Source organism: Rutidosis leptorrhynchoides, chromosome 6 (genome assembly GCF_046630445.1).
Source record: "Rutidosis leptorrhynchoides isolate AG116_Rl617_1_P2 chromosome 6, CSIRO_AGI_Rlap_v1, whole genome shotgun sequence".
Lineage (NCBI taxonomy): Eukaryota > Viridiplantae > Streptophyta > Magnoliopsida > Asterales > Asteraceae > Rutidosis > Rutidosis leptorrhynchoides.
Genome location: NC_092338.1, coordinates 106,144,462 through 106,157,792, shown reverse-complemented (window position 1 = coordinate 106,157,792; position 13,331 = coordinate 106,144,462). Strand labels below are relative to the sequence as shown.

Here is a 13,331-nt window from a genome sequence, read left to right as displayed (position 1 = left end):
TTGCGTACGATTTCGGTGTAGTTTGTTGATGGCGTATGTAAGTTATTGTTAAAGTAATCGTACATGTAAGACTGATCTGTTTCTAAATTGACATTGACTGGTCTATTTATAAATATGGCCTTGTGTTATAAGATGTGGAGACTGGGTGGTTGTGACAGAGCTGAACAACATCCACATCACAAATCTGATTACGAGTATTTAATTTTTTCGATTTCATAGCTACTCTGTCTAAAGTTACCCAAAATAGGTGAGGTGAGCCACTTTGAAGTTGCTGGCCAAAAATTGTGTAACAAAAATCAATGTCACGAACGGCGGAAGACAAATTACAACGTCGCTACAGGTTTGACCGGATACAATTGTTGTCGATCACTACATACTATAATCCTAACATCTTTTAGCAACTCAGTGAACGAAATTTAAGTAGATTAGGCAATAAAAGACAGATTCAAACAAAAAAACATATATAAATTGCAGCAAGTACCTAGTTTGAGACATTAATTGATACTTAAAAGTAAAAAAACACTTCAATAGGAGACGTGGATCGATCACTACATACTATCAATCTAACATCTTTTAGCAACCTACTGAACAAAATTTAAGCAGATTAAGCAGTGAAAGTCGGATTCCAACACAAAATAATATATAAATTGCAGCAAGTACCTGGTGTGGGACTATAATTGATACTCAAAAGTAAGAAAACACTTCAATAGGATACGTTGATGTAAACCATCGACCCCTGTCATGTTTTTTTGTTGCCCAATCTCATATTTCAAGTCATCACATAAAAAGCTTAACATAGCATAAAAAATAGGAACAAACGTCCCTCCATAGTAAACAACTAAACCAAAATAAAGAACAATTGTTCAATAATTACTTCTAAAGTTAAATCTCAATCTTCAGGCTTATCATTATCGATGTCCCGTTACTAATGTTTCTTTATACCTTAATACATAAAACCTATCAAACCTGTACGTGAATTTCGAAACAACGATTATTCGTCTTGTCACCATTTTTGGCAACTGTTCTTCATATTCCTACACAGACAACGAAAAATAAAACCCAGATGTAAAGGAAATAAGCTGTTTAAAAAAAAAGGAAATAAGCATTAAAGCAATTAGATTTTAAGTTTGGAGTCATGACAATCAATAGATGAAAAGAATACCATAAAAAGGTAGGTAGATTGTAACCCTGAAAATTATTATATCAGGAGTATGATAGAAGGTTGAAAGGAAATGACGATTCATATGGGTAGGTTGAAAGGAAGTTGAAGATTGATGTGGTTTTTTGGTACAGACAACAGCAAAATGGTAGGAAGGAGTGAAGAACAAATAGGCTATTGGGAAAGTATGTGGGACCCTCCATGAGAGCTGTCAAGTTTTTAAGACAACTCCCTATGGTTCCATTACCCGTCATTACCCGTAGTTACTCGTAATGAACCATAGGCACGGATTAGTTACCCGCGTTAGTTAACCGCACTCACCATGGATTTAATGAAAGTGTTTAGGTTAGTTATAGGAATTGTGGGTCCCAGTGACTTTTTATTGTTGGACTTGATGCTTTATTGCTTGTACGTTGTATATTAAGAGGAGTATTGTTTTAGCCATGATAGGGAGTGTTTAGTTATGAGTTAGTTATAGGATATTGGTGGTGATGTGGCGCTGATGTGGAAGATTAAGGACTTAATTACACGTTTAGTCACTGTGATTTGTCAAATATTGCAACTTTAGTCACTATAGTTTTTTTTTTTTTTGCATGTTTAGTCATTGTGGTTTCAAAAAATTACAATTTTAATCACCGAATCTCACAGACGTGTATTAGCTCCGTTAGAACATATCATGTGCTAATCACGTGAGGGGTATTTTCGTCTATTCGCAACCCTTTTATCCCCCTTTTCTTCTACGTTTGTTTTTCATTTTCCATTTGAAACCCTAATTTCCAACACTACTTTCAATGCACATGCAATTAAATCAATGCAATTAAATCAAGCGCACCTGCAATAAAATTGAAAGACAACTTAATCATTCTTCATCTTCCTTTTCATCTAAAATAAGAAAACCCTAATCACATTAAATTTCTCAAAATCAAATCACTATCATTTCAAAATCCACCTCCATCCATTCCAAATGTTCTGCTTTTATTTCACTTTTATCATCACCACCACATACAAACCTACTTTCATTATGTTTGTTATGTATCTTTCCATCTAATTGCTAAATCCAAATTAAAACCTAAATTAAATATACGTACATGCTGCTACTGTTGGTCACCCAAACAAAGCCTTCGCTGATTCAAGGCCGATTAATGCTCCCCCACCGTCAAGGTTTTTTCTAGCTCCGGCGACCACCGTCGTCATTCTCCGACCATTTTTCAAGCTCCGCCGTTCGCTCCGTTGATCTCCGTCGATTGTTGTAACTCGATCTTTATCTCAGATCTGTGACCCGATCTTCATCTCAATAAATACAAATCTTTGTGTTTACAAATACATCTCTAATTTGGGTGATGGAAGAACAATTAGCAAGGTGAAAGAACCCCCAATTTCAACCTAATTTAATTAACTGTATGTGGATTTAGATCTATGTCTTTGTGTTCATAAGTAAATTGTACGGAGTAATATAATTAGGTAGAAGATATGTTGAAATTATAGTAGATATGTGTTTTTATGGATATATGTTTAGATCAGAATAAAAATAAAAATTACGTAGTAGTTTTTTTTCTTTTCTTTTTTTGGGTTCAAGGAGATGAAAGCTAAAAAGAGGGACAAAGTAAAAAAGGACTAAATTGCCCTCATATGACAGGCACGTGACTGACACGGTTAAGTAGAGTAACGTCTGTTTGCTATAGTGACTAAATATGCAAGATTTTTAAACCACAATGACTAAACTTGCAAAAAAATAACCATAGTGACTAAAGTTGCAAAATTTAACAAATCACAGTGACCATTTGTGTAATTAAGTCAAGATTAAGAGGATAAATAGTTTAGTTACGATAGGGAGTGGCCTAAGAGAATTGAATAGGTAAGTGGCAGGTGTCATAGTAGAATGTGGTGGGTGTTGGAACGGATAGACAAATGGATTAAAATTTAAAAACCGAAGGGAGTGCACAATCCGACCCGGGGGTAGGCGGGTACCTGCTCATCCAGTGGAAAAGTAAAACGTGACGACATTTGAAGCTGTAGTTAGAATGAAAGGTCTTTATGTATAATAGTAAGAGATAAGATATAAATTGTGGTGTGTGTTAAATTCCAAGTGTCAATTTTTTGTGTAAATATTAGTGGTAAAATATAGTAACAGTTGAATGTAAAATAAATAATTTTTTTTAGATAGACAAACTCATGCACCCTACATAATTTTTTACGAATACGGTCCTAAACAAGACTCGGAACCAATGATCTCAAGGCCAGAGAGCTCTCGATATCGCTAGGCCTAAGGCCCTTTGGTCAAAATAGATTGGAGGCAAAAAAAATATCACCCCTAAATTACCACCGTCAAGTTGGTGACTAGCACCCTTTGTGTCAAAATTCACGCGAAAAGCGTCAAAAAAGTACCAAGTTGGTTTACCGCCATGGTCTAATATAGTTATAATAATTATAATGATAATTATCATTATTAATTATTATTATCAGAAAACAAGCATTAGAATCAATGGTAACTCAAAACATTGAAAACATTGAAGAAACAAGAAAAGAGAACACTCTATCTAATCTTTCATAACTCTACTGGTAGTACATAGGGGCCTGGGTGGCTGCAATTCCTGGGTAACCACCGTCATAGATCGGTCCTTGGCTAGCAGCAGGACCCATCTGCTGCTGCTGCATCAGAGCCGCCTGCACCCCAGCCATTTTACTAAGTGCCAACTGTCTTTCATATGCCGCTAAGTCCATCCCCGAAAACCCCATAATGTTTCCATTTACCGGTAGTGGTAGAGGCGTCGAGCTTGTCCCAGGCGGTGTCGGTTTGCTACCCCATGAACACTAAACCCACAAAACGATTAAATTTAAACAACGTAAAACTTACAAGCGTAAATGAGCCGAGCTACTCGCGAGCTACTCGAGCTCGACTCGTTAAAAGCTCGACTTGAGCCAAGCCTAAACGAGCTCGAGCCTCAATTTGAACTTATTTTGAAGCTCGTTTAGTAAACGAGCCTTAGCTTCATATCTCGAGCTCGAACAAGCTCGCGAGCCTAAACGAACTTTTCATTATTTTTGTATTATTATATAGAAAATAGCTACAAATAATAATAGTAAATATGTTTTTAAGTGGATAAAAATTGCATACACAATAAATATGAAATATAATTACATTAAATTAAATAATATAAAGAAAAACAATATGATATAGTTAACGAGTCGAGCTCGAGCTTGTAAAATAATAAACGAGCCGAGCTCGAGCTTGATATATTAGGCTTAGCGCTCGAGCTCAACGAAATTTAAAAGAGCCGAGCTCGTCTCGGCACATTCACACCCCTGCGCAAAACTATGTCAAGAGTCCTAAAAGGTTAATTATATACAAGTTGATCATAAAATTACCTTAAGTGGCTTGCCGTATAGATATCGAGCGTTTCCAAACTGTATGGCACGAGCTGCTTCAGCATGGGTGCTGTATCTTATGAAACCGAAACCTTTGTCTCTTTGAATACGAACGTCTTCAATGGTACCGGCACCGAGAGAGTGGAAATGACAGTGCAGATCACCTGATGTAACCTGCAACGTAATTTCAATTAGCGTCTAGTTTGCGTGAAAGTGTTGATTCGGATATCTGTATTGTTTAAGAATTTGAAACAAAAAAAAAACAAAATATGTTTACCTCCGGGGCAAGATTACCGACATAAACAGTCGTGTATTGAGGATTATTTTCTGGAGCATCCTCGTTAATCTTTTCTTGACCTTCGTCTGCACAAATTAGCAAATGTCAAAATGGATTACAATAGACTAATAATCAATCAATCTCCTTATGATATCTCATTTAAAATGGAGTGGTCCTAACCTGAGGTTCCATTTGTCAACTCGACAACGTTTTTGGTATCTGTCCTCGGATTGTCATCTGATGACGAACCCTTTGCCGCCCAATTGCAACGAATTTGCCTACTTCCAAGCCATTTTCCTACAATATACATATACACTCAAATTAATTGGACAGACAAATAAAGATCAAGAACAATGATAACACCACAAGGTAAATTATAAGTAGCAGTATGAAAATTATTTTTAGGGATATTATTAACAGATAGATTTCAAAAATTATTATGTCAGTATCACGGAGTATAATGATAATTCGTAAACAAAGTTAGGGATGAAACTCGTGATGCTTAATATTAAGAATCGAATTAGTCAATTGGAAGAAGTCTTCACCTCTCTAAAGTAAACTGTTATCGAGATCTAATCAACGTCTAAGAACATTGATTAAAACTACCTTATTCATTCTTCAATATTTTCTAGTTTGTTTGATCATAAAACATGAGTGTCGATCTTATCAATCAATATCTATTATAAATGTCCCGCACATCCCACTTTGATAGAACAAATATACCAGATTAGTTTATATATTACGAAAATGAATGAAACACATCCTCACCAGTCAAATCATTAATTGCACTTTGGGCATCCTGTTAAAAGAAAAGACAAATAAGTTAGAATATTAACATAGACAAAAGAGATCATATAAGACTAATTTGTCCCACAAATTCTTTGCTTACTTGTTGGTTCCGGAACGAAACAAATCCAAATCCCCTAGAACGGCCCGTCTTATGGTCCCACATAACTCTTGCATCCCTAATCATCAAAAAAAAAAAAAAAAAAAAAAAAAAAAAAATCAACTCGGTAAAAGAATATCACAGTTCGATTAATGTGAACAGAAAGTTAAGACTTACGAGCAAGTAGGATACACAGAGAAGCAAGCAAACAAAGTCGCATCAGTAACTTCAGGGCTAAGGTCACCCACAAATATATTGAAGTGGCCTGCAAAACCGAGCAGATGACATCAGCAGAGCATTATATATACAGATTTACTTGCACAATGATAATGATAATATTACATCCACAAACCTGATGTATCTTCTCTCTGGCTGCTAGCATACGCCCAATTAACTTTAATAGGCTGCCCAAACCTGCAAATATATGTAAATAAAAGCAGTTCGTACCCGATCATAATAAAGGAACCGGAAATAAAATAGAACTGTTTGAGAGCTTTACTTACAGATGCCTTCCATTAAGAGTCACAATAGCAAGAGCAGCAAAACGTCGATCAAAATAGTCCACGAACCCATATGACGACTGCAAATGCACAGACAATTATATTCATAAATTCATAAATAGGTAACTTTTTTTATAGAAGATAATAACTTTTTTTAAATGAATCGTACTTTCTCTTTTCTGATGAGCTTGCATCCTTCAAGAGCACCGGTGCTTGAAAAAATTTCTTGAAGAAGCGGTTCTGTAACCTGTGGGTGAATGTTACCCACGTACCTTAAATCATACAATAATAATATCATATTCAAACCAGAATTAGCATCAAGATTTTTTTGCTATAAACGAATGAAAAGATCATTTTGCATTATAACAAAGTAGGGAATAAACGGAACACTTACACACTGCGACATGAGGTTGAGTCAAAGCCAGGTGGCAGATTTCCACTCAAGATAGGCTCGATCTGCAAGTACCATAAATTTGAAAACTAGTTAAGAAAAAGTGAAATGGTATTCATGAGACGTTGCATGAAACATGGTACGGATTATAAAAAATTTAGTAAGAGATGAAAGAAAAGAAGTGAATGGAATAAAATCATTTGATTCTGTTTGAAAGTTATAATGCTATATGGTCATTCTATCGAGTACAAGATAGGCAAAACGTATGTACCGAGAAATCAGTGTATCTATCAATATTAGTATTGCCAAAGTAAAGGGGGATATATCAAATGAAAACGTAACTTCCTAATCACTTGGTGTAACTGTACACCGAATGTATTATATGCATGGGTGAAACTACATAGGGGCAGGGCGTGGCACCCGCCCCCAGTGGATTTGAAATTTTCAGGCTTAAAGATTTTGCCCCCAAAAGCCTCCGGATTTTGCCCCCAACCCCAAAGCCCATCAACCAAAAGGTTGTATTTTCATTGAAGAATGGAAGAAAAAAATTTACAATGAATGTGAACGCTTTCAAAAAAACTTTCGCCTCCGGTGAAAAGATTTCTGTGTTCCGGGGCTGATTATATGATCTATAACTTTTTCTCAAGGTTTCTTAACCCTATTTGTGTTATTCGAATGCACTATAGTCTAGTTATAATCTATCCAAAACCCAATCATCAACACAAAGAAAGCAAGGTCCTTTTTGTTGCAAGAAGTTGAATTTTTGAAATACTTAAGTCCCTGCTGACTAACACAAGTTATATTTGTCAATCTTTTTGTGTTCTATACATTTGTGTACATGAATGCAAACTTACTTTTAGAAAAAGCAGAAAAAAATGCACAAATCAGTTCAACTCTCAAACAGCAAACTTATACTCTATAAAGCAATAATATACAAATTTCTACAGCAAATCCCAAACAATTACTCCCTTTACTGATTCAATTTAAAACCCTAGAAATATATATATATATATTTTTTTTTTTACAAAAAAGGTCCTGCAGTACAAGTAGTTACTTAATCATATAAATTTCAAAAAAAAAAAGAAATGTTTCTTTTCTTCTGAAAAAATGTGAAATTTCTCAACAGAAAATAAAAATAGAAATAAAAAAATTTACCCATAATAAAAGGTTACACCTTTAACACATATATTGAAAAAAAAAATTAAAAAAAAAAAAAAGGTAACTGAATTTACCTGAGGATGGGTCAAGAGACCTGGGTGATAAAGTGATTGTTGCATCAAGGCTTGTTGTTGTCTTATCCTCTGAAGCTGTTGTTGCTGCTGCATCATCTTATGATACAATTAGATAGATATAGATACAGCGAGAAAGCTAGGGTTTTATTAAAACACGAAACAAGAAAAAGTGTGAAAAAAAAAAGTTAAAAGAAAAAAAAAACAAAGAAAGAAAAAAAGAAAACAAAGAAAGAAAAAAAGAAAATAAAGAAAGAAAGAAAAGAGAGAAGAAATGAATTGAGATGAGATGGTGATGGTGGTGTTATTATGTCTGTCAGATCTTCCATTCTGCTGCATATATATGTATTTTTGCATTTCATTTGCTGTTTTGTTTACCTTTGCTTCTCCACCGTTAGATTTTTTTTTCTTTTTATCTTTTATTTAATTTAATTTTTTTTAAAGGGATTTGATTCTCACTTTTTGATTCATGTACACCCGATTATCTATTTTACTCATAATTATTTATACTTATAATAATAATAATATAAGTTCAACTTCTTAGGAGCATAACTGTAAGTTTATAAGACAAAAGTGTACATGGATCAAAAAAATGGTGTGTGAAAATCATTTCTCAAATCTTTCAATATGTATATTTAAATCACCTTGGTGGAGCAATATTATTAGCCCATCTCCGGATATCCCTGTAGCAACCGAATAGAACGTGGATCGACCCGATTTTGTCACCAAGAACCATGTTATTTTCCCATTTATATTTTACACAAACTGGCGGAACCAGGATTTTTTTCGTCGGGACGAAAAAAAATTAAAACCGTAGCAACTTTTTTGGGGAAAAAGTTTTGAGGCAAAAAAAAATGAAGGCTTTGGGACAAAAAATTGAGGGTTTTGGGACAAACAATTGAAGGTTTGTGGGAAAATTCGAAGGTTTTGGGCAAAATTTGAAGAATTTCAGACAAAATTTTGAAGGTTTTGAGATAAAAAATATAGCTTATGGGCAAAAATAAAATTTGTTGGGACAAAGTTGAAAAATACAAAAATTTTCCACTAAAATCTCAATATCGAATGGGGACGGGTGCCCCCCGTCCCTTAACAAAAACACCCCTGTTTGCACCAACTATTACTCCAGAAACACACATAGCACACACCATGACAGAGAACAGCCCGGTGCATCAGTTGTCCAGCCCAAATAGGTCCAACAGACTACTGAGTATTTGAGTGGAAAAGGAAGAATGCATGGATATGAGATGAACGGTTGTGATGAAATAAGTTTGTTATTCTGTTATGTGAGGGATTATATATAGTGGTGTCTTGTTGCTAAAGAATTCATTCAATACTCATGTTCTAGTTTATGTAATCGGCCAAGTTAGGCTTCGGCAGTAAGATTACACATCTGTGTGTTTTCTTCACTAATTTAGACAGAAAGATAGCTTGCTATCGTATCTGATCTACCTTTGTTACTGTTTCTTTTTCGTTCAATAAAATTATCACTATCATCTTCATTAAATAGTTCTTCATAATTTTCCGTTGCTGCTATATTACTATATTCTTGCTACTCTGATTTCTATTACTTATCACACCACCACTAAAATCGCTCCATCACCACTCCATCTCTAGCGCCTCCGACCGTCGTCGTTGCTGCTTCGGGTAAATCTTAATCAATCTTCATCATCATGTACTTTCCCTTATTAACTTTATTTCCTTACAGATTTATTAAAGTTACGGTTTCTAATCTATAATTTATAATAAACTAGAAATTAATTATTTATTTAAGCATTATAAGTTTGGGTTATGATGAAAACTTTATATTTAAACACTTCTATATTATGCTTCTTAGATGATAAAATAATGATGGTTATTGATTTGTAATTATATATTTTTTACATCTGTTTCAACGACTTCATGCTCTTTGTTTGTAGAAAGGATAATAATTGACTAAAATTACATCTTTTAATTATCATCTTGATAGTGTTGGTAAAGTTAATGTTATATTGATTAACTTATGGGATAAAAGGCGTTATTTTAGTGTATGTGTGGGTTGATTTTTTAAGAAAAAACGGATAAACTTACATAAAATGAAAGAAGGATCGTCAAAAACAAAACCTGCTATAAACATACAAACCAATAAACCCGATCATAGAAAAACAAAACTTACAAAAAGCTCACAACACTAACTATGAAGATAAAATGTCTACGAAACAAAAACATACCGAAAAAAATGAAATCCAATCTAACCGGTAGACGGAAGATTAAGATTCATATTTATTAAGACAAAAAAGAAAACCGCCTTCACCCCGGAGACAAAACGCTCAAGTGTCTTGGATAAAATTGCCAAACACTTCCAACTCCTCTTCATGAGTAATTTTCTTTTTTTTTTTTCGTTTCTCGGCTTTCTATCTTGTAGCAATTCAGAAGATGGTTTGCTAGAATTGGACTCGACCCCCTTTTAAACGCTTTCTATATTGTCCATTACCTCATTGAAAGCCGCAAAGGGATCGGGAAAAAGGTTGTTTCCTATTAGATTTGTCGAATTTGGAAGAAACAAACTGAAAATCACTAGGGCCCTTGATATCATGCCAATTATACATATATTTTATCGCGATATCCGTTCATACTCTAAGTATTTTTAACGAAATTGAAGACATTCGATGGATTAAAGGTTAGAATGATGATTTCAAGTGATGAACGCATCAAAGGAACATTAAGGTGAATAAAAAGTGATGATTTGTGGCTTCAGAGTGTTTAAACGAAGAAAAATGCATAAATATGAAGAGATTTGGCGCATCCCTAAGGATGCGGCGCATGGCCCTTTGAAAAGTAGCCCAGCTTGGACAGACGCCAAAAGATGCGGCGCATCTTGAAGGATGCAGCGCATCTGAACAGGACGCATGAAGGGATGTGGCGCATCCCTATGTGATTCGGCGCATCTGCGATTACTTTCAACAAATTTTTCACACCTTATAAATAGAAATGGTTGGGGCAGCTCATAAGGATAAGTCACAAAAATTGAAAGTTTTTGGAGGTTTCTATTTGCTTTATAAAGATCCATTCACTAAATTTAGTGCTTTCATCTTTAATAACAATTGGTACTTTAATTCTTTTATTAACTTTAGTTTTGATCATGAAATTCTTTATTTATTATTGGTTAGTTATTTGCACTTTGAATATGTTATGATAGATCTTTAGCGGGTTTGCTTGAATGTGAAACTTGAGATATTTGATTGTTCTTATCTTATGGATTTAATGTTAGAATGATTTTATTTAATTGTGCTTGATTAAAAGATCCATTGTTATGCTTGATCTATTCTTTAAATTCAATTACATAATTTGTTGATCTATTAATGTGAGTTAATCTGAGATGCAATTTATGTTTCAACACTTAGATGATTAACTCAATTAATAAGTGATTTAAAATGATTGTGTCATTAGTTTAATTGGGGATTGAAAGAGTTGTGATCAACTTAATCGTGTAATTATTTCAGGTTATTGTTATAGTTATGGTTTTACGCGAGTTTAATCCAAATCAAGTCTCAATAGTTCAATCAAATATAGTTATATCATTTAAAGGAGATCTACGTGAGTTAATCAACTTTAATTGGTTTAGACTTTATGAAGAGTCATAATAATATATAATCGCACAATAATCGGTAATAATTGTGAAGAACAATCCATATCGATAGTTAATCATTCAAGTGAACACCGTTTTCTCTTATTTGGTAATTCGTTTAGTTAATTTTGTTTATTCTCAGTTTAATTCAATTTGCAATCAAAACTCCCCTTTTACTTTAGGATAATTATTAGTTTTTAAAATCTTAATAAAACTACTCTATGTGGAACGAACTAGTCTATTTGCTTACTAATTACTACTCGATCAAGTTTAGTTGCTTGCATTGTGTGCTAGTTTTAGAATGTTTTAGCTAGTTATTTTAGGTTACGATTTAGCACAACAGCTCTTAACCACTCCGTCGTAAATGCCAAGTTAACCACTTCGATATCCATTAGATGCGGTGCATCGATACCCAGGCTTTAGACCCATGCGGCGCATCATGTAGAGATGCGGCGCATCCCTCATCAAACCCAAATATAACATCTCGTTTTTATGCCTAGTTTCATAAAACTCCCAAGGCGTTGACATTAGGTATAACCATGAACTGCGCATGGGTTATACCTATGCATTACACGTTGTCTTGTAAGGTCACTTGTCAACCGTCAACTTGTATCCTTCTCTCTTCAATTTCATCTTCGATGCCAGTTGAATGGCACGTTTGTGATGTAGACAACTGAAACGACTCGAACCCGTTTATAAAAAAATGACACTTTTTAAAAAATAAAATAAAATAAAACTGGTTGACCACCATTTCCAGTTATAAGGCGCGGCGAGCCTGGTGGAACCACCGCGCGGCCCACCACCAGATCTGATGATCTGCACTTATCAAAAACCTATAACCAAAATACACTTGGGGGCGCGTCGCGGCCCGGATCCCTGCGTAGCGGCTTAACCCTTTGTCTGATGCGGAAAATTGATTTTAACACAAGTCCTCAATTTCATAAACCACTAACCCACATTACATTCCAAACATTCCCGAGAGCATAAATACCATGATACATAATTAGTTATTTTAAGATAACAAGTTTTCAAGAGTTTTCGACATCGATGGGCCAAATGACCCATAAAAACACTAAGTGTTTAACACGACCAAATTACTACAAATCATGAGTTAAGACTCAAAATCCCAACCCGATACCAAGTGCATGATCCTGGGGATTTTACCAATCCCCCACCCAAGTCCGAAGGCTACAAGCCTTTCCTCCAAGTACAATCCCTCCTAAGCGTCTAGTCTAGCAACTAGATAGCTTCAAGCCAAATCTTTCGGTACCTATAAAAAGGTAAAAAATGAGGGAGTAAGCAAAAGCTTAGTGAGTGCAATACTTATATGCATACATACATAACCTGCTTCCTTGCACAAACCAACACAAATCCGCATAAAAGCTAGTAAAGCAACCGCATACTTACACAAATCCGCATACAAGCTAGCATCGCAAAAGCATATAAACACAATATAATATGTGTAAGTAACTAGAGGGGGTGAATAGTTACTTAGTACTATTTTTAAAACTTTTTCGATGATCAATACGATAAGAACGATACTTGATCACGTTAGTCAACTCAAACTCATGTGTGGTGTGTTTATGTTTATAATGATGCGGAAAGTAAAGTAAAGAACATAAACACGAGGATTTATAGTGGTTCAGGTGGATGTTAACTAATCCACCTTAATCCACTCCTTGATTCACTAATCGAGATTTATTGCTTCACTAAGCATTTTTCTCCAAATCCGGTGAAGATCTAATTTACAAGCCTTGTACTTCTCCTTAGATAACAAACCTAATCCCTTTGTCCCTTTGAAGGATTACCTCCAACTTTTGTCTTCAATTTGGATAAGTATTAATCTTCAATGAGATTAATCAACTCCCTAGTTCCCTTTAAGGAAGATGATAGCTAAGCTAGCATATGCTTCTAATTAC

At 34.6% G+C, this 13,331-nt stretch overlaps 1 protein-coding gene across 1 annotated transcript; it reads right to left on the bottom strand.

Moving 5' to 3' along the window:
* Positions 1 to 3,706: 3,706 nt before the first annotated feature.
* LOC139851410 (oligouridylate-binding protein 1-like) lies at positions 3,707 to 8,122 on the bottom strand. Its single transcript, XM_071840442.1, has 12 exons — positions 7,812 to 8,122; positions 6,583 to 6,644; positions 6,358 to 6,460; positions 6,192 to 6,268; positions 6,041 to 6,102; positions 5,866 to 5,953; positions 5,692 to 5,767; positions 5,571 to 5,601; positions 4,983 to 5,099; positions 4,803 to 4,888; positions 4,526 to 4,699; positions 3,707 to 3,970 (listed from the first exon to the last, which is right to left on the bottom strand). Exons 1-12 carry the CDS (start codon positions 7,905 to 7,907, stop codon positions 3,713 to 3,715), a joined length of 1,230 nt encoding a protein of 409 aa, XP_071696543.1. The 5' UTR covers positions 7,908 to 8,122; the 3' UTR covers positions 3,707 to 3,712.
* Between the last annotated feature and the right edge of the window lie 5,209 nt (positions 8,123 to 13,331).

Bases quoted from the DNA above. Each gene is read 5' to 3' on its own strand.
- LOC139851410 (XM_071840442.1), bottom strand. From the start codon at position 7,907: ATGATGCAGCAGCAACAACAGCTTCAGAGGATAAGACAACAACAAGCC. The intron at 6,269-6,357 runs GTACGATTCATT...GTGCATTTGCAG, and splicing joins AGCTCATCAGAAAAGAGAAA to TCGTCATATGGGTTCGTGGA. The intron at 4,700-4,802 runs GTAAACATATTT...ATTACGTTGCAG, and splicing joins TCGGTAATCTTGCCCCGGAG to GTTACATCAGGTGATCTGCA.